At 36.5% G+C, this 22,351-nt stretch overlaps 2 protein-coding genes across 6 annotated transcripts in view; one reads left to right on the top strand and one right to left on the bottom strand.

Moving 5' to 3' along the window:
- The first annotated feature begins 7,643 nt into the window (after positions 1–7,643).
- Positions 7,644–22,351, top strand: part of LOC139955648 (receptor-type tyrosine-protein phosphatase mu-like) — a 129,551-nt gene continuing 114,843 nt past the window's right edge. For 3 of the 4 annotated variants that reach the window (XM_071955153.1, XM_071955150.1, XM_071955151.1), the window contains exons 1-3: positions 7,646–7,888; positions 11,850–12,176; positions 14,439–14,699. In XM_071955153.1, the coding sequence (XP_071811254.1) occupies positions 7,801–7,888; positions 11,850–12,176; positions 14,439–14,699 (676 nt within the window). In that variant the 5' untranslated portion in view covers positions 7,646–7,800. Of the gene's footprint in view, positions 7,889–11,849; positions 12,177–14,438; positions 14,700–22,351 lie in introns of all 4 variants that reach the window. The other variant, XM_071955154.1, reaches the window with a different exon arrangement.
- Positions 16,817–22,172, bottom strand: LOC139955751 (uncharacterized). Of its 2 annotated transcripts, none has more exons than XM_071955162.1 (3): positions 21,708–22,172; positions 19,007–20,052; positions 16,817–18,609 (listed from the first exon to the last, which is right to left on the bottom strand). In XM_071955162.1, exons 2-3 carry the CDS (start codon positions 19,227–19,229, stop codon positions 18,185–18,187), a joined length of 648 nt encoding a protein of 215 aa, XP_071811263.1. In that variant the 5' UTR covers positions 19,230–20,052; positions 21,708–22,172; the 3' UTR covers positions 16,817–18,184. The 2 variants fall into 2 exon arrangements, with proteins under 2 accessions (XP_071811263.1, XP_071811262.1); XM_071955161.1 differs by having other exon boundaries at positions 21,153–22,172.

Below are 22,351 nucleotides of genomic sequence, written 5' to 3' on the forward strand. Positions count from 1 at the left end.
CACTTTTGGTCAAGAAATCATTTTTGTTACCGATAGTAGAGGTATACCACGGGAAAGAGGAACCTTTCTACTTTAATGTGGTGATAACCGGACATCCTAATAGGCTCCATAACTAAAGTAAATCGATTTTGAAAAAAATAAAAATTAACCATTTTTCTGATCATTACACATTACGTATATACAGCGCGTTTAGAGATGTCCGGATCGGGGTTAAAACTTTAAGGTCACTTTTGGTCAAGAAATCATTTTTGTTACCGATAGTAGAGGTATACCACGGGAAAGAGGAACCTTTCTACTTTAATGTGGTGCTAACCGGACATGCCAGTAGGCTCCATAACTAAAGTAAATCGATTTTGAAAAAAATAAAATTCATAAATTTTTCTGATCATTACACATAACGTATATACAGCGCGTTTAGAGAAGGGTCTGTATCGGGGTTAAAACTTCAAGGTCACTTTTGGTCAAGAAATCATTTTTGTTACCGATAGTAGAGGTATACCACGGGAAAGAGGAACCTTTCTACTTTAATGTGGTGATAACCGGACATCCTAATAGGCTCCATAACTAAAGTAAATCGATTTTGAAAAAAATAAAAATTAACCATTTTTCTGATCATTACACATTACGTATATACAGCGCGTTTAGAGATGTCCGGATCGGGGTTAAAAGTTTAAGGTCACTTTTGGTCAAGAAATCATTTTTGTTACCGATAGTAGAGGTATACCACGGGAAAGAGGAACCTTTCTACTTTAATGTGGTGCTAACCGGACATGCCAGTAGGCTCCATAACTAAAGTTAATCGATTTTGAAAAAAATAAAATTTAACCATTTTTCTGATCATTACACACAACGTATATACAGCGCGTTTAGAGAAGGGTCTGTAACGGGGTTAAAACTTCAAGGTCACTTTTGGTCAAGAAATCATTTTTGTTACCGATAGTAGAGGTATACCACGTGAAAGAGGAACCTTTCTACTTTAATGTGGTGCTAACCGGACATGCCAGTAGGCTCCATAACTAAAGTTAATCGATTTTGAAAAAAATAAAAATTAACCATTTTTCTGATCATTACACATTTGGTTTATATACAGCGCGTTTAGAGATGTCCGGATCGGGGTTAAAACTTCAAGGTCACTTTTGGTCAAGAAATCATTTTTGTTACCGATAATAGAGGTATACCACGTGAAAGAGGAACCTTTGTACTTTAATGTGGTGCTAACCGGACATGCCAGTAGGCTCCATAACTAAAGTTAATCGATTTTGAAAAAAATAAAATTTAACCATTTTTCTGATCATTACACATTACGTATATACAGCGCGTTTAGAGAAGGGTCTGTAACGGGGTTAAAACTTCAAGGTCACCTTTGGTCAAGAAATCATTTTTGTTACCGATAGTAGAGGTATACCACGTGAAAGAGGAACCTTTCTACTTTAATGTGGTGCTAACCGGACATGCCAGTAGGCTCCATAACTAAAGTTAATCGATTTTGAAAAAAATAAAAATTAACCATTTTTCTGATCATTACACATTTGGTTTATATACAGCGCGTTTAGAGATGTCCGGATCGGGGTTAAAACTTTAAGGTCACTTTTGGTCAAGAAATCATTTTTGTTACCGATATTAGAGGTATATCACGTGAAAGAGGAACCTGTCTTTTTTAATGTGGTGCTAACCGGACATGCCAGTAGGCTCCATAACTAAAGTTAATCGATTTTGAAAAAAATAAAAATTAACCATTTTTCTGATCATTACACACAACGTATATACAGCGCGTTTAGCGAAGGGTCTGTAACGGGGTTAAAACTTCAAGGTCACTTTTGGTCAAGAAATCATTTTTGTTACCGATAGTAGAGGTATACCACGGGAAAGAGGAACCTTTCTACTTTAATGTGGTGCTAACCGGACATCCTAGTAGGCTCCATAACTAAAGTAAATCGATTTTGAAAAAAATAAAAATCATAAATTTTTCTTATCATTACACATAACGTATATACAGCGCGTTTAGAGATGTCCGGATCGGGGTTAAAACTTCAAGGTCACTTTTGGTCAAGAAATCATTTTTGTTACCGATAGTAGAGGCATACCACGTAAAAGAGGAACCTTTCTACTTTAAGGTGGTGCTAACCGGACATCCTAGTAGGCTCCATAACTAAAGTTAATCGATTTTGACAAAAATAAAAATTAACCATTTTTCTGATCATTACACATTACGAATATACGGCGCGTTTGGAGATGTCCGTATCGGGATTAAAACTTTAAGGTCACTTTTGGTCAAGAAATCATTTTTGTTACCGATAGTAGAGGTATACCACGTAAAAGAGGAAGCTTTCTACTTTAATGTGGTGCTATCCGGACATCCTAGTAGGCTCCATAACTCAAGTAAATCGATTTTGAAAAAAATAAAAATTAACCTTTTTTCTGATCATTACACATTACATATATACAGCGCGTTTAGAGAAGGGTCTGTATCGGGGTTAAAACTTCAAGGTCACTTTTGGTCAAGAAATCATTTTTGTTACCGATAGTAGAGGTATACCACGGGAAAGAGGAACCTTTCTACTTTAATGTGGTGTTAACCGGACATCCTAGTAGGCTCCATAACTAAAGTAAATCGATTTTGAAAAAAATAAAAATCATAAATTTTTCTGATCATTACACATAACGTATATACAGCGCGTTTAGAGAAGGGTCTGTATCGGGGTTAAAACTTCAAGGTCACTTTTGGTCAAGAAATCATTTTTGTTACCGATAGTAGAGGTATACCACGGGAAAGAGGAACCTTTCTACTTTAATGTGGTGATAACCGGACATCCTAATAGGCTCCATAACTAAAGTAAATCGATTTTGAAAAAAATAAAAATTAACCATTTTTCTGATCATTACACATTACGTATATACAGCGCGTTTAGAGATGTCCGGATCGGGGTTAAAACTTTAAGGTCACTTTTGGTCAAGAAATCATTTTTGTTACCGATAGTAGAGGTATACCACGGGAAAGAGGAACCTTTCTACTTTAATGTGGTGCTAACCGGACATGCCAGTAGGCTCCATAACTAAAGTTAATCGATTTTGAAAAAAATAAAATTTAACCATTTTTCTGATCATTACACACAACGTATATACAGCGCGTTTAGAGAAGGGTCTGTAACGGGGTTAAAACTTCAAGGTCACTTTTGGTCAAGAAATCATTTTTGTTACCGATAGTAGAGGTATACCACGGGAAAGAGGAACCTTTCTACTTTAATGTGGTGATAACCGGACATCCTAATAGGCTCCATAACTAAAGTAAATCGATTTTGAAAAAAATAAAAATTAACCATTTTTCTGATCATTACACATTACGTATATACAGCGCGTTTAGAGATGTCCGGATCGGGGTTAAAACTTTAAGGTCACTTTTGGTCAAGAAATCATTTTTGTTACCGATAGTAGAGGTATACCACGGGAAAGAGGAACCTTTCTACTTTAATGTGGTGCTAACCGGACATGCCAGTAGGCTCCATAACTAAAGTAAATCGATTTTGAAAAAAATAAAATTCATAAATTTTTCTGATCATTACACATAACGTATATACAGCGCGTTTAGAGAAGGGTCTGTATCGGGGTTAAAACTTCAAGGTCACTTTTGGTCAAGAAATCATTTTTGTTACCGATAGTAGAGGTATACCACGGGAAAGAGGAACCTTTCTACTTTAATGTGGTGATAACCGGACATCCTAATAGGCTCCATAACTAAAGTAAATCGATTTTGAAAAAAATAAAAATTAACCATTTTTCTGATCATTACACATTACGTATATACAGCGCGTTTAGAGATGTCCGGATCGGGGTTAAAACTTTAAGGTCACTTTTGGTCAAGAAATCATTTTTGTTACCGATAGTAGAGGTATACCACGGGAAAGAGGAACCTTTCTACTTTAATGTGGTGCTAACCGGACATGCCAGTAGGCTCCATAACTAAAGTTAATCGATTTTGAAAAAAATAAAATTTAACCATTTTTCTGATCATTACACACAACGTATATACAGCGCGTTTAGAGAAGGGTCTGTAACGGGGTTAAAACTTCAAGGTCACTTTTGGTCAAGAAATCATTTTTGTTACCGATAGTAGAGGTATACCACGTGAAAGAGGAACCTTTCTACTTTAATGTGGTGCTAACCGGACATGCCAGTAGGCTCCATAACTAAAGTTAATCGATTTTGAAAAAAATAAAAATTAACCATTTTTCTGATCATTACACATTTGGTTTATATACAGCGCGTTTAGAGATGTCCGGATCGGGGTTAAAACTTCAAGGTCACTTTTGGTCAAGAAATCATTTTTGTTACCGATAATAGAGGTATACCACGTGAAAGAGGAACCTTTGTACTTTAATGTGGTGCTAACCGGACATGCCAGTAGGCTCCATAACTAAAGTTAATCGATTTTGAAAAAAATAAAATTTAACCATTTTTCTGATCATTACACATTACGTATATACAGCGCGTTTAGAGAAGGGTCTGTAACGGGGTTAAAACTTCAAGGTCACCTTTGGTCAAGAAATCATTTTTGTTACCGATAGTAGAGGTATACCACGTGAAAGAGGAACCTTTCTACTTTAATGTGGTGCTAACCGGACATGCCAGTAGGCTCCATAACTAAAGTTAATCGATTTTGAAAAAAATAAAAATTAACCATTTTTCTGATCATTACACATTTGGTTTATATACAGCGCGTTTAGAGATGTCCGGATCGGGGTTAAAACTTTAAGGTCACTTTTGGTCAAGAAATCATTTTTGTTACCGATATTAGAGGTATATCACGTGAAAGAGGAACCTGTCTTTTTTAATGTGGTGCTAACCGGACATGCCAGTAGGCTCCATAACTAAAGTTAATCGATTTTGAAAAAAATAAAAATTAACCATTTTTCTGATCATTACACACAACGTATATACAGCGCGTTTAGCGAAGGGTCTGTAACGGGGTTAAAACTTCAAGGTCACTTTTGGTCAAGAAATCATTTTTGTTACCGATAGTAGAGGTATACCACGGGAAAGAGGAACCTTTCTACTTTAATGTGGTGCTAACCGGACATCCTAGTAGGCTCCATAACTAAAGTAAATCGATTTTGAAAAAAATAAAAATTAACCATTTTTCTGATCATTACACATAACGTATATACAGCGCGTTTAGAGAAGGGTCTGTAACCGGGTTAAAACTTCAAGGTCACTTTTGGTCAAGAAATCATTTTTGTCACCGATAGTAGAGGTATACTACGTAAAAGAGGGACCTTTCTACTTCAATGTGGTGCTAACCGGACATCCTAGTAGGCTCCATAACTAAAGTAAATCGATTTTGAAAAAAATAAAAATTCACCATTTTTCTGATCATTACACATAACGTATATACAGCGCGTTTAGAGAAGGGTCTGTCACGGGGTTAAAACTTCAAGGTCACTTTTGGTCAAGAAATCATTTTTGTTACCGATAGTAGAGGTATACTACGTAAAAGAGGGACCTTTCTACTTCAATGTGGTGCTAACCGGACATCCTAGTAGGCTCCATAACTAAAGTTAATCGATTTTGAAAAAAACTCATTTTCTGATCATTACACATTAAGTATATACAGCGCGTTTAGAGATGTCCTTATCGGGGTTAAAACTTCAAGGTCACTTTTGGTCAAGAAATCACTTTTGTTACCGATAGTATAGGTAACCACGTAAAAGAGGAACCTTTCTACTTCAATGTGGTGCTAACCGGACATCCTAGTAGGCTCCATAACTAAAGTTAATCGATTTTGGAAAAAAACTCATTTTCTGATCATTACACATTAAGTATATACAGCGCGTTTGGGGTTTTATTTTCGCCAATCTAGCGTTTTTTCGTCAACTGTCGCTGGTAACACTGATTATAACAAACACACACGACCGCAGTTGTAGTACTGTGTGTCATGTCTTACTGTCCTTTTTTCCTTAGTGGCTGCTGTTAGTGTCTGCTCTTAGTGGCTGCTACCTTCCACCAGGCTGTTTTCACATACAACTACAGTACTGTACTACAGGTACATGTGGGCCTGCACAACTTCATTATTCCGTAGACACAAACTTGGGGTCGCGCTCGGATGGCGCTACATGAAATGGGGTCCCCGCCTTGAAAAGTTTGGGAACCACTGATCTACGTGATACTATACTTAAATGCGATCAAACCACGCCTGCTCCAAACCCTGTCTGGTTTGTATACACTGTACAGGAATGCATTGAACACGCCTACTTTATGTTAATTACCCACAACCATCCTGGGAAAAAAATCACGCGCCCGGCCGCGAATATTTTTTTCCCAAACTGAACTGACACTGAAATTATTTCTTCGATTCTGATTGGTTCTCAGCGAGCACGTGATATACTTTAGTTTTCAACATGGATCCTCCATAATCTGCCGATATCAGTATGATCAACACGAACAATTTTAAGATATTCACATTAGCAACTTCCCAGAACTTTTGGTAGGTATAAACGAAAGTATATAGTAGAGCAACTATTCCCAACTACTGCGCCCATTATAGGCAGACCTCGATCGTTTGTTTACTCGCTTGACTCCGTTCTACACAGCACATACATGTAATGTAGCCTATTGTACTGTGTATAGTATACAACACAATAAAACACAGTGTATTTGTAATTGTATACATGTAGCCGATTTACAAATGTACGTGGTGTTTGTGTACATTCGGGGTTGCGATACTTTCAGTTTTATAATCATAAATTCAAAATGTAATACTCGATCATTCAATGAATCAAAATAGGCCTTGTCAAATATGCAGTGGCCATGAAGACGCGCGAGCCATTGAGTGGCATTTGACGATATGTCTGTGTCTTTTGACTTGTTAACTAGTTGTATATAGCCTTATAACCTATACGTACGGAAACACAGATGTTTACCGGTACCATTAGAAGTTCTTGTACATGGTGACCTAGGAGTAGGCCTGCATTAACCGTATATACGTATTCGTATTAGTTCGAGATCTCAAATTCACTAATAAAGGCCCTACCGCCCTTACAGTAGCTTTTGGTAACTGGAAGCCTCACATTGTATCTACATGCTGGCACACTTAGGCCTACATACTTTAACTTAGCCTGTATAAGGCCTACACACGTATTTTTGACATGATGCGGCCCATGAGGATTGGTATGATCAACATTTGCAGTGTCACATACATTCATTGATAAACGCAGACTACCATTCCGGTTTTGATCAGCCAATCAGAATCGAGGAAATAATTTCAGCGTCAGTTCAGTTTGGGAAAAAAATATTCGCCGCCCGGCCCTTGGAAAATAATAATAGATACAGTTCAGATAATAGAAGCTCAATAATATAGATCACGATGATGTTCGTACAACATATCGACTGTTTTGATTCAGTTTTGTTCACTATTTCACAATTTAAGTCATGAGACCGGGACGGTCATCTTAACCCCCCCCCTCCCCGCCCCGTAGGTACTGATAGGGCTGGCTACTTACGCGCCTGTCCAATACTATCCTTAAGTTCTGAGTAGCGATAGATGCCTCCCCATCTTCGATAATGGATCAGTTCAATACCTCTTGAACTTTCGAGCAAATGAATGTTATTTATTCTAACACAAGAAAGAACCACAAGGAAATTCAGACCTATAGCTATAGGCTACCACATAGGTACCTCACACATCCAAGTAAACTTGTACATTTGTGAAATGCAAATTTCGATTGTAGTGGTGGAGCCAGATAACAGAGAACTACTGTATAACTTAATTGCCTAATGTAGGCTGTAACCTCATCTGTCGTAAACAAAATGGATATCGGTGTGTCTGGAGGTGGAAGAAACGACAAGTTAATCGGGGCTCTAATCGTGTTTTTGCTAAGTTTTTCTTCAACGTTTGGTAAGCTGAATCATGACAATGCTTCTATCAACTGTCACTTGTCAGTTACGTTAGGACTAGAGGCCTAAATTATACAATCCGATACGTTAACAAAATAATGGCACAGACTTCTGGCGGCCCCAAAACACACTATGACTCAATGGCGTCAATTAAGCTGGCTTGCTGTACAAATATTAATAGTATATAAAGTACACCAAACGAACTTGCTTGACGCCAATGATATTAAGATAGGCCTAACGCTATTAAACAGATAAGATACAAGGAACAACTGTGCGCGTAGACTACTGAAGGGAAAGTTTATGTTTTGTACCTAGCAATGGAAAAAATGGAGTCACTCATCAATGTGTTTTTTACAAAAGTTAAGTCTAAGGATGATGTGAGTTTTTGCAATTCCATCTCCAAATCATCACTATCATCAAGTAACTATAGTATAGGTACAACTTTCAATTAGCTGGAAATTGACAGTTATTTGGAAGGCATGTGCTTTAGTCTTGAAGAGGAAATGTAGTATTTTACATACATTGTTGCTGTGGCGATGGATTGAAGGTTTTAACTTTGAGTACTTTTCATCGGCATACTATTTTCGTTTTCGGTGGTGATTTTATCCACAAAAAAAAAATACATGACTAAAATAAGCTAGCAAACACGTGTTTTCTAATTCAGTCGATAGGTTCTGGGTTTTTCGTTGTAAATTTGTAAATAAGTGTTACGTCACAATCAATTAAAAATACACAACATGTGGTATATCTATTTACTTCTTCATGAATCAAAACATCATCTAGAAGATAAAAATTGTTTAGTTGGGCACTATAAGCAAACAAAAGAGATGGATCTGTGTTAGTGAATGAGAATCCTTTGAACAGGAAAAGAAGTCGGAAAGCTTTTTGACACATTCAATACGAAAACAGTGTATCATGATTTCAACTAATTCTTGAAATAAATTTCCTTCTTCTGTGGTCAGAGTGCTATTGTTATGTGAAAACCACAGACCAGGAAAAGCCAAGTACAGGTTTTGTTTACAAACAATAGTAGCGCTTTTCTGTCATTGGAACTGGATGATCATTATTTTCACATAGGGTCTGTGGATGTGTGCAATATGCAGGCTGCATAATGAGTAGGTTAAATTTGCGAGCCTTCCCTTCCTGCTCTTCTCTTGAACTCTGCGTATTCCACATAGTGTTCTTTGTTGTGATTCTATATTTAGTTGTGTTCTACCACTGTTATAGACTTTCCTTCAGTCGTTTTTATCCTGCATGTGAAACCATACTGTATGTGATTGAGAGAATACACGAAACCCGAATGCTACATTCAATCTCTGTCCATTGTTACGTACAACAACAGCAAGCCTTCTGTTTTTTTTATCTGTAAAAGTGACCATTGTCATCAGGCTTAAATTTACAATAAAGCCCTGCACCATTTCCCTTTGATTATATAGACAACATTGTCTGAGAAATGTGTATCGGTTTGAATCCAACATGCACACTTCCAAATTGGTTTTAATTGGGACATGATGTACCGTCTTCAAAACGTTGAAAGGGCCCAAGTGAGAGGAAACAACATAACCAGGAATGACAGAAAACAGGGATGATACATAAAATCAGTGTTGTTAAACGCCATTCATCTAGATCTGTTTCAATTTATGGCTGATTCAGAAATACTATGATAATAATCAGTTTGATGTCATGATCATGATCGAGGGCTGCACCCACAACTATTTGAATAAAGGGGCTTGGCAGTCACAGTAAATTGTTGCCATTGGTAATTACAGATGACTTTGAAGGGCATTACGGCGACAAGTGGTAGGTTAATTCAAGTCTTAATTGGAACGTACGTAATGTTACAAGTAATCTTTACCTGAGTGGTTAAAGTATGGAACACCAAAAGGGCAATGTATTATGTTGTTTACTTCTATGCTGTCTGTTATCATGTTGTTGTCTCTTTTTATGTTGTCTTCTTTTATGATGTTGTCTCCTTTGGTGCTGTTTTCTCCTTCAACGTTGTTGTCTACTTTGATGTTGTTGTCTCCTTTGATGTTGTTGTCTCCTTGGAAGCTGGCGGCGCTGTTCACTTTGATGACGTCAAAATACGTATACAGTTCAAAGTATTTAGTGCTTCAGAAATTGCCAAAGTGTCTGAGAGAGACCGACTAGCCTATCTTGTAGGGCTAGGTTATACAAACAAAATGAAAGCAGAAATCATGGAAATTTATCCTTGTAAAATCGGTGCAGAACATACGAACGTCTTTCAACCTAAGGAAAAGAGATATGTGTGGTCAAGTTACTGGCACGTACCTAGCCTTTACGTTAGGTATATAGCCTTAGTTAGTATAACCATAGTGGTATTTAGTATATTATTATAAATAATAATGTTAGTTTAGTTGCAACTGTAAGAAATGTGAGCAATTCACCGCTTCTTTTCTCTTCAATGATTTTAAGGGCTTTACAACCAGTAGTATATGGACGTTCACAGCAAGGAAAGCATATTACCATCAATGCTGCCAGTAAATTTTGGCCTTTACAGTAGTGGAACGTAATATTCCAATTAAAGTTACCCTGTGGTCAATGTGACATCTGTAAACTTACTACACAAAACAGGGATGGACTTTACTATAACACTGTATGTAGCCTTATTTCATAGCTTGAGTCTCAAGCCTAAAATGCTAAGAAAGCAATATATTGTGTTTGTAGCAGAAGTAACTGAGACAGTAAAAGAACCCAATGTACAGCAGTAAGTAGAGTATTGTGATGTTTAGCCTTCTCTGGCTGAAAGCACCTCTGTTTCAAACTCTCTTTTCTTCCTGAGTATATTAGTACAGTACATTTACATGAGTAATTTTTGTCACAACTTCTTAGGCAAATATCAGCACAGTAGGAGTTAACATGTTGTAATGGTTAAAGTCTCGACCTGTGTTTGCCAAATTTTAACTTATATCTTTCCAGCTTGCTGCCCTAAAAGCTCAGTGAAAATAACACCGTTCTTTGCATATTTTTTTTATATTAACAATCATTATTTTTATTGAAATATCTGTCATCAAACAGTTTGAGCTGAATAAAATTCGCCAGACTTTTTAATGAGTCCGTAGATTCTACTAACTCAAAATTTGCAAGCCCTGTCCAACACATCATGCGCCAATCAAATCTCTCTGTTTTGTTTATGACCGTTAGGCATAGGACTTAACGAGTGGACGATACGAGTATATATAGGTTACATTTGTGTAATGAACATGCTGATATGGGTGGTCGCAGTGATTTTAAGGTTAATCGTTCACACCAAGGGCAACAGAAATTAAATTTCTTTCTTTTGATCGCGACAGCTTTTCTCCATATAACCCACCTGGTCAGAGTGCATTTAGAATAAGAAACATTGAATCTGCTTCGGAAGAATTCCAAAATTCTTCAGCAAAACGTATTGATACTTTAAACTGGTAGTAATGACTAATTATACGTTTGTTTCAATACAAACATAAACTATAAACATGATTAAGATCATGCAATATTTTTTTGCAATTTGTGCAGATTAAGGCAAAGAACAAAATTACCATATCTTCGCATGCCAACAGTGTTGTGGCACCAGTCTTGTATGTAATAACTGTTGTTAGTATACCTACAACTAGCTGTAAACTTGCATCAGAAAATTTCGAACATTTTAATTTACCACGCTTTCCAACAAATCCCACGCTCCCCTCTATACCTACTGGGGTTGTAGGGTTTGACCATTTGACGCTTGTTTGATATTAATTAAACTAATATATGTTATCGAAACCTCCACAGTGTTAGTGCTGAATATGTAAAAACCATCAAGTGGCTGACAGATTTCTTAAGATTAACCAAATTACCTACCATTTTACCTTGGAGTTTAAGTTAAGATCTTGTTGAACATGCAAACTGTCTGCTGCTTCAGGATCTTCTTCACACTTCATCGAACCATTATCAAGTAAATCATTTTCTATTCCTGTTACCAGGTCAGTCTGATCCTCCCTATGTTGCTGTGGTAAGGAGTCCCGTAGCAACCACAACAAATCCAACTACCATTGAAGTACACACAGGTGATTCCCAGACAGCCAATGTAACATTTGATAAAGCAGTGCTTGAACAAGGAAGATATATGTTTACACTCAATAGTCCTAGAGTACCAGATGAAGCAATGACAAACATCAACAGTGAACCAGCTACTCTTACCCTACCTACTACCATGGAGACAGCTGCAAGGACTGGTATCTACACCATCACTGTAACAGAAGATGAAAGCCCAGCTGTTGCATGGAGGGTCTTAGTGACAAATGAAGCAGGTATGTGAGGGTATATGTGAAGTGAAACAAATTAGTAGGAGGGACAGGACCATACAATAGGACAAGATAGAGCACCCATACCTTGCTATAGACACAGTGTGGATAAACTGTTTGAAAAAGTCTATAAGACACATCACCCATCTTTACATAAACCATCATGCAAGGGAAAGCTACTACCTTCATGTAGAGAAGGATATACTTTATACATGAATATCACTCACAGTATAGCCTTGTAGATATGTCATGGAAGTTATTGACTATGCATTACATCACTGAGGAAAGCTAATTAAAAACCTCTGTGAATGATTAAAGAATCCTCCAATCTATTGTTCTCAAAACGTGTCATCAGATTTGATGATGTAATGAAATATATATGATTGTTCTACAAGATATGTCCATATATAGGCATGCATTAGTTCTTATATGCCATTTATATGCTAACCTTGTTTGCTAAAACTGCAACATAACTCCATTGATGCCTGTCAGTTCAGTAAGCTATACTGTCCATTGGTGCTCAAATTGGGGATATTGTCTGCCTGGTGGGAGGCGGGAGGGAAGGGAAGAGTTCTTTGTTGCCATAAATTTCATGTTCAGTGATGAAAATATAATATCAATGTAAGAACGGGAAGATTAGATTGCTATCTAGAAATTGCTTCATTAAAGGACAACTGCACACACACAGGATATGGTACTCCTCACATGCAAGTTGTACATAAACATATCACTCATGGATTCTATGCCAATCCTTGGATCAGTCTAGTTTACATAAATCCATAGAAATAAGTTGATACTCAACTGAAATTTAGCTCTTGTGTAGTAACTTTTAATATATTTTTAACTTTATATTATATGACAAACATTAAAGTTTCCTACATGAGATCTTGTAATGGTTTACCGTGGGTTCTTTGGTTATTTTGACATGACCATAATGGCAAAACTGCTTTTCAGTTCCAATGACCTTTGACTTTGTATATTTCACACTAAAGACATCATCACACATTGAGGCCCAACCACTTGCGTGAATAGCATGAATTCCGTCAACCTTGCAGTTGAGGAGAAGTTCACAATGCCCCTTTTCTTTCTACAAAGTTGGTCAATTTTGGCCTTTGACCTCCTTTGTGACCATTGACAGTTTACATTGATTAATATGATAAAAACTTTGAGCGTTATTCTACACATGGATTTGAGGGTTTTAATCACTATTGATATTGGTAGGACCACACACATAGTTATGTTTTCAGTCTAAATTTTATGTGGATTGTTTTTGTTTCTGTGTGCCTGATGCCTCGTTTGAAACACTGTATATCACAGAACTTGGATCCTGGGAAGGGTATCAAACAAAACATGCATGCCCTATATTGAATTAAAAATAGCTTGCTGTTATTATGGAGTTCAACGGTCAGCAAAGGTCAAATCTGAAAACCTTGCAAACATAGTATCTCTAGAATGGAAATGTGCTTGCATCTCATGTAAATATCACATATCACAAGATGGAAGACTTTTGTTGCTGCCATATGTGCCAGGAGGCATAATGGGCAATAAGTAAGTAAGTAAGCACCACAAGATCACTTTAAGGTAAACTGTGATGTATCTTGAATGGATATATGAACCCTGGTGTTTTCTGTTATTATGTCAAAGGTCATCAGAAATCAAAGTGTTCAATCACAATATCTCAAGAGAGGAAACTTGTATGTAATTATTTAGAATCAAAGCCTTTACAGTTGTTTGTTTCATGTGTTGCATGGTCATTTCTCAAGAATGAAACAGAAAAATCTATGAAACTGTAAGCATATCTGAAGAAGGGATTTATCCTTTTGATATCAGATTCTTAAAAACTTGTTATGTTATTGCAACCTGAATGCATTTTGTGCATTTCTGTTTGGTAGTTTAAATGTTGACTTTGGAGTGTGTGAGGTCTAACAACTCATTCAGGGCATACACCTACCAACTGTTAAACTTCATTGATCTTAATCTTTAGGATGAGTTAGTGAAACTTTTTCTTGATGCACACACACAGACAAGTACTACCCACACAAGTTCATCTGCATACCTGCTTCAATTTTTTTTTGTACCTGATTATAAAGCAACTAATTAAACTAAAATGATCAAAAATTGAAGCAACACATTTTTGAGATTGAAGACAGATTTACCAATTATGTACATGTATGGCAATGATTGTAGCAAAATAATAGTTACAAAAATTTGTAAGTACAACAGACTGTGTGCTGGTATCTCTACTTTACGGTCTCAATTTCTTCTCAGCAATTACTAAAGCTTTGGAGTATTCCACTGGTGCATCAATGGGCGATAACGTGACTGTCATGGTTGAGTCAAGCATAGATACAGCAAGGCTTCGTTGGAGGAGAGATGGTGTGAATAATCCAGACGGGTCAACAGGCAGCTCTTGTGTGAGAAAGACATCTTGTGGTGATGCTAGTGCTTCGAACTCTGTTGTCTTTGAGAGCCATGAAACTGGTGCATACAGTGAACAAGTCCATGCCATCATGAATGTGATTGTCAGAGGTGGGTATTTCTTTTGACTTTCATGTTTGTGTGTACTATCCAATGTAGTATTCCTCATTACAATACTTATAACACTGAATGGATATTTAATAAAATAAAATCCAGTTTCTAAAGGAGACACAATCCCAAGCATCTTCAATGGCTTAAATGACAGGAATAATTGTGATAACGTTGTGTAAAAAGCTAAGAAAAATCATGTTAGCGCTTTCGTTAATCTCTGATGTCGTAGTGCCACTAAAATCTAAAACATATAACTCTCTTTGGTTTCGTTTTTGTATAATTTCCTGCTGAACTGAGGTGAAAGGAGTCTATGGGATGGTGATGGTATGTGTGTGTATTGTAATGTGGAGAATATCATCTGCAGCTTGGTAGAGATGGTACTATTGTTGCCCCTGGGAAAAATCATTTGGAAGGCTATTTCGGAAGCCTAAATCCAAGAAGCTCCACTCAAGTATATGATTCAAACATTCTGTTGATTAAAAGATGATTTATTCTCTCTGTGATAAAATTAAAAGATCAATTAAATGCTGTAAAATTACTTGATGATACATTGTGTGAAGTATTTCATGTAAGAATGTAGTGTGGGATGAGATACTGAAATAACTAAAATGTATATAGGCAAACAGTTTAGACTGACTGTTGAGTATACTGACATCTTCATGACTTACACAATTTTTTAAATGTACATATCTCGTTTACTTAGTTTTGGTTCAGATAACATTCATTAAGCTATGCAATCCAAATAACATGTGTATACGTGAATTTGTGTATGGTATGCCTAATTGCTCCTAACATGATTTCAAGATCTAATATATAAAATGGATCTCTTTTGGATCATACAGATACCCTATTATAACTAAAGTAATCAGCACAATGTCAGGGTAAAAGGCTGACTGGGTAGAAGAATGTTAACAAAATCATATTGTTAGCAAATTATTTAAATTTGGTTTGTAGCACCTTAAGATGTGCATAACATCAAGGATAGCATGTTGTATGTTTAACATTTGGTCTGTTGAGCCATTGCATTACACAAATAATAATAACATGCATGTTTGGATAGCTTTGGTCTGTCTGTCGAGTCTTTTAACTAAATCAAGGATAGTATGTTGTTGTTTAAGATTGGGTATGTAGACTCTTTGCACCAAATCAAGGATAACATGTTTTATGTTTAAGATTTGGTCCGAAGAGTCTATGCATTACATGAATAATAGCATGTTGTATGTTTATATAGCTTTGGTATGTAATACTTTTAAATTAAATCAAGGATAGCATGTTGCATGTTTAAATTTTGGTTGGTATAGAACCTTTGCATTGCACCAAGGATAGCATGATTTAGGTTTCTTCAGTAGTCTTTGTATTATATGAAGTGTAGTATGTTTATGAATTGATCTTTAGAACCTTTGTATTACATCATGTACAGAATGTCCTATGTTTGGATAAATTTGGTAGCTAGAACCTTCGTATTACATCAAGGATAGCATGATGTATGTTTAGATCTGTATAGGTTTCATATCACATACCATGTTGTTGGTTTAAATAAATTTTGTCTGTAGAAACTTTGTATTACATCAATGATCAAGGATACCATGTTATATGTGTTTATAAGATTTGGTCTGAAGGGTCTTTGTATTACACATTGCATGTTTAAAATAGCTTTGGTCTGTAGAACCTTTCAATAATTCAAGAATAGCATGTTGTATGTTTAAATTTTGGTCTGTATAGAACCTTTGTATTGCACCAAGGATAGCATGATTTATGTTTTAGGTTTTTTCAGTAGAGGCATTGTATTATATGGAGGATATGATGTCTAAGAATTGATCTGTAGAACCTTTGTATGATATCATAACAGAATGTGTTATGTTTGGATTAGGGCCATTCCACACTAATGGGGTACTAATTTGTGACATAGTGGGTGAAAATTTAAAGTCATAGGGAAAGCATGAAACTTGGTTTGAGTAATGACCTAGAGTGTATAGCAACTGTATATACCCTCAATGAGATAAGTTTTTGATAAGGTTGGCAATGACAGCCAAGCAAAGTATAATATATGGCGTGTATTACGTACGTAACAAGGACAGATATCTGAGCATAAACAGGCCACAAACAACAATTGTACATGAGTTTTAACAGTTTTTGTTTATTGCAAACTTTGTAATTATAACAATTAACAAAGACAAAATGGATCCAAGGGTGAAAAACTGGAAAAAATATGAATCTTTGATAATACAACGAGAGGGCATTTCAACATTCCCTATGCACAGAACAAATTTTAGTGCCACAAGAACCTTTTTTCCCTGAGTATTTGTTACAATATATCTCACATCTTAATGCAAACCACTGCTAGAAGCTATAGTGCAGAAAATGATATGGACTTGCATAAAGGTAGGATGTATGGTTACCATGTTCAGGGTCTTACGTACGTAACAAGGACAGAATATTTTTCAATCTCCACATTAATTTGTCATCAGAAATACTATGGATTACAAATTATTATTTTCAATTGAATGTACATCTGGGCACTCATTTGTAGCTGTTTCTTTGCTGCTGTACTTTGGAATTATCATGAAATTGTGATGATATATCATATCCTGTGGGAAACAACAACTTATCCAGAGTGGTCTGTTTAAGATTGTAAATGTCAGACTTTAATTAAAGAAAAATTAAATAGTTGAATGAATAGTTGTAGGCTTGCATATGATTAATTGCATATATCTAGCAAAGTTAAAAAGATACTACTAATACTGACACCTCTAGTGTAGGTCATTGAATGCATTGTTCAACTGAAAATTGAATAGTTAACAATTGAATATTTATAAAATTCAATAATTTCAAAATTGCATATGAATAGTGAAAATCCGAAAATTTCATATAATCGAAGGATTGTTAAGCTGTAGACTTGAATACAGTATGTCAGAAATTTTAAAAGAGTAAACTTGCATACCATTGGAAAGATATCAAATTACAAGAGGGTATTAGATACCAACAATATTAGCACCAATGCAACACTAAAATGTACCAATATGTACACTAATATCATGTTTGAAACATGGACAGACGAAAAACCATAAATTGTTTTTACTTTTTTATCAAACTGGCTAATGGTTAAATGTTTACTTTTCAAACTTTCTGAAATGTATCAGATGAAGTGGGATAGCCTCACATGTCATGGAATGGAATAAACATAAATTTGAAGATGTTTTCAGAAAAAATGCTAAAAAGAAAGCACACACTATCACAAGCATATCTGACTGTTTCTTTTTTGCTCTTTCCTATATAGTCAAGCATGCAGTATATTGAAGACAAGCAATCAAGCAAGAACCTAAAACATCTAAGATTCCTGCAGAATAGATGCTGTCAACTAAAACTGTACACAGTACAACTAGCTAGATGGAAAGCAAGAGTGTACTTGTTAAAACTTTGAAATATATACAAAATATGCATTATGTGATTAGCATGGGAATGGACAAAGACTATGCTTTACCACTTTACAGCTCAGCTTGTGTTATTGCTTTCATTTCAGCATATGCTTTCTCCACATTTTCAATTTCTTGCACAGAAAATGGTCCACTGCCCACCAATGTAAGGGGTCCATCGATAACGAATTTGCCTAAAACCTTCTCAGAATCTGACCTTATAGGCCAATCATACATCTTAGATGCACTGCGAACTCTATGGAGAAACTTAAACAGATATTCCTCCCCATCTTTCTCAAGCAATCGTCCAATATAGAATTCGTTGTCATAGAAGACAGCATAATACTCTTCAAGGCGAATTTCAATCCCTCTTTGCTGTGGTTTTAGTAATGCCTCATACTTGTTCTCTGGTAGGCAGACATCACATAAGAGATCTTTTAAGACCTTTTCATTCAACACATCCAAGTGTGTCTGGACAACTTCAGATTCATCATAATCTGTAATTTATGAAAAGAGCAAAAAAAAAATTAAATAGGAAATATTCACTGGCTGTCTTCAATCTTGATGACTGCAATGACCAACCAAATGGTATGGGCAATCCATAACAACTATTCCAGCATTTTTCACGAAGAAGTGAACTTAAAGTCCACGACTCACCCCACCCTCACGTTTGATTAGAGTTCACTGATAAGGAGTTTCAATCTAATTAATGAAATCAAGGCCCTTAATAAAGTTAAGTAACATATCATTTCCCATGAAAAGAAACACTGGAATATGCAACATCAAACATAACACTTCTGTTGATGCATTTTGTTTTTGATTCTGCAAATAGAAGGAAATCTCTTTCAATGTCATGTTGCTTAGCACTTAAAATTTAAGTAAAAAGGGACTGACCCACTTTGTTGGAAGTTAGTATGCCACCTGCATTACCCACTTCAGATAAGTCCCCTGTCTCAGATCTTTCAGATGATGATTTACCCACAGTTGCTCCAGTTGCATTATCAGTTGCACTCTCAAGTGTACAGACCGGAATCTCATCCATCTCAGCGTGACCTACATCTGCAGCTTCCATATCACTGCTAGTAGTTGCTTCAAATGAAATCCCTTTAGCAGACATCTTGCATTCACTCCAAGACTTCACAAACTCCAGATTGATGCACGGTGCTACTGAGTTCAGATCCTGACAGGGTGAACAGAAGCATGAAAGACGCCTTTTGTGCAATTAGTATGGAGAGATCCCAGCTACAGCATGCAACTTTCGCGTTCCAGCCACAGTGTCAACATTTGTTCTGGTTGGCCTTTCCCTCTGTATATCACCTTCCTTCACTTAGTAAAAAGTACGACGAGAGTGGTTGCACGATCCATCTGGTTTCACTGGTGCCTTAGCAAGATTTTTGGAGCAGAAGTCATAGAACTCCCAGGGTCCATCAATGGTGATGTTGACATCAGACTTCACTGACCTTGTGACTGTATTTTTAACCACCCCCACCCTCTCCATCACATGGATTTTTTCCATGGCATGAGCCAAAGAAATACCGCTCAACTTGCACGCCAAAATCTATGTTTCCAAATGAGATGTCAGCAAATCCTGTGCGAGATTTGTGTTGTGCGCCACACCCATCAGTGAACTGGATCAGTCTGTTAAACTCCACTTTCCCCTCCACCTTCAGATGTGTGCAGGTCAGTTTACAGAAGTGGGTAACTGCATGTGTATCATATCCTCGCTTCCTGAGACAGGGTTTGACGATATTCTTTCACTCGCTCAGTCTCTTTAGCTTGATACTGAACATAACATTCCTGATCAGCTTTTATGCGGCCTCGATACCTGCGCATATACGTTGCTGCATTGCTAAAACCAGTTGTTCGTTGTCCTTCAATATCCTCTAGTTGAGGTACCGTCCTGTTTAAGGAACGAAGGCGAATTTTCAGGCTCATCTTACCTGAAAAGAGAATAATTTGTAAAACAAAATATCCTGGAGCAAATAAGGTAACATTTTCCATTTTAATATGGAAGTTAAGGAAAAGACAAAACTTGGTTTGTTTCAAAATACAGGAGAAAGTTGTAATCCATGGTATGGTAGAAGAAAGTTTAAACCTTCAATACAGGAGTGTCAATTTCAATGGTGAAATTGTTGCCTCAATAAGCTTTTAAATTAAAGAGATTTGTCATCCACTGGAATTTGCCAAGGATGTTATTTGTGTTTGATAACAGTTAGAGCTTACATGATAATTAAAAGCAGCCTGTAGGTAAGTACGTGTAAAGACAGATGCACCTCATGCATATATTATATTGTAAGCTGCCTTAATATGGCAGAATGTTGTGTATGGAATTAGGCTGTTTTGAGATAAAGAATCAGGGGCAAGCTGCAATGAAAACTACCACCAGAATTTTTAATAAGAGGTCCCAAGATACTGACATTTGGTGGCTAACTCCCTAATTAGGCCAGCCTGTCCCTGAGAACAATAAATACACTGTGGGTTCTTTAGGCCATAGATGATTCTTCTCATTAAAGCAAGTACGATGAACATGCCCATTTTCAGTCCTCGCAGATCAAACTCAATGGTAAGTTTTAATTAGAAAGCAAGACGATACATGTTGATTGTCGTTTTTTGTTTGTACTAAAAATGAGAGTTGAATAAACAAAATTTTTTTTTTTTTTTTAAATTAGACCTAGGCAGGCCTAGCCTACACATTATATGCATCAGTAATGAGAAAACCCAGTGTTAGGCTTCGCCTACGTGTCGGCCTAGTTGCAAATTAAAATACGTAATAAAACATGAAGCATCATCTATTGTCTGTACTGCATTTGTTTAAAACCTAGGCTAGATCTGCACGAAAATATAACGCTACCCTTAACGTTAGGCTAGTAGGCCTAAGTTAGTACTCAACCAGGGAAGATACTAACGTTCGTAAAACAGACCGACTGGGCAAATATGTCTCACCACAGCTAGATTCGAACGTGAGCTTTTTCAATTGAAGCCTAGCATGCAGGTCTAACCTAACCTTTGCTTAATGAAATATTGTTAACGTTATATTTACGGAATCATCGTATGCACTCAGTTCATTTACATCGGTACGTCGACATTAGATTATACATCAAAATACCGAAATCGTGCTAACGTTCACACGAGTGACCGAATCTGAAATCTGTCTACCAACAATTACGTTTGAACGTAGGCCTAGGCTAGTTCATTTTAACTAAACTGCTATTAAATTGCACTTCAATGCCAATGCGAGATGAACATTCGTGCCCAGTAAACATTTAGCAAGTTTCATGGTATTATCATGCACCTTTACATCGAACTAAATGAATAATGGAGGTCTTTTGCCAACGTTCGTAACTTCAGACATATTGACTCAATCTGTCTGCAGTTACGTGCATTAGTTGTGTTTTCTGTCTCACGCAGTGCAATTATACCAAAGGTGGCAACTGCATCTACGAATCCGCTCACCTAGCGGTGTAAGAACTTTCACTTACTGAGTGAGAAGTCTCTAAATTGAACCATACCTTGATCACATTGCAAAGTGCTTTATTTTCGGTAAAATTGGTAGTGATTTCGAACGCTCGTAATTTGACTTGCGCTCGTAACTTACCGAGATTCAGAAGACAGATCTCAAACTTCCCTCCATGGTTTTAAAAGTCGGTGGGTGACCAGGGTTGTTGTTTTCTCTGAAATACGCATGCGCCCAAGGATGTTTATCATACTAAACACTCACAGGATCGCATGCGCGATTTCCGTGAAAAGTGATGTAAAAGTACGTTCGAACGTAAGCTCTCTTGGACAGATTTTTTTAAAGCTAATTTGGCCGTCGTTTTCCGGGGGATTGGAAGACTCAACTCCCTCAAAACCATGTTCATTACTGAGATACGATGTTGTAACAAGGCACAACATTTTATCTCCGCCAAATGTTTTTAGATTACCTTACTCATGAGGCAAGTTACGCTCGTAACTGTTAGGACAGATGTCAATTACGAACGTTTATATATTTTTGTGTGGTCATTTTCTCAATTTTCACGAGTTGGACAAGAAAGAAGACAACAACAGCATTCAGATGATTGAATTCTTTAATCATTTTGATACATTACATTGGTCATTTTTGTAACTAAAACATAAAACAAGGGGATTAAAAATCTCCATTAATGCTCTGTCACATATTCCTTGCACAAATTGGTGAGACATGCAAAGAGTTTTTTTAAAAATAATTACCAATGAATTGACATAAAGACTTCCAGCTGT

Source organism: Apostichopus japonicus, chromosome 2, assembly GCF_037975245.1.
Source record: "Apostichopus japonicus isolate 1M-3 chromosome 2, ASM3797524v1, whole genome shotgun sequence".
Lineage (NCBI taxonomy): Eukaryota > Metazoa > Echinodermata > Holothuroidea > Aspidochirotida > Stichopodidae > Apostichopus > Apostichopus japonicus.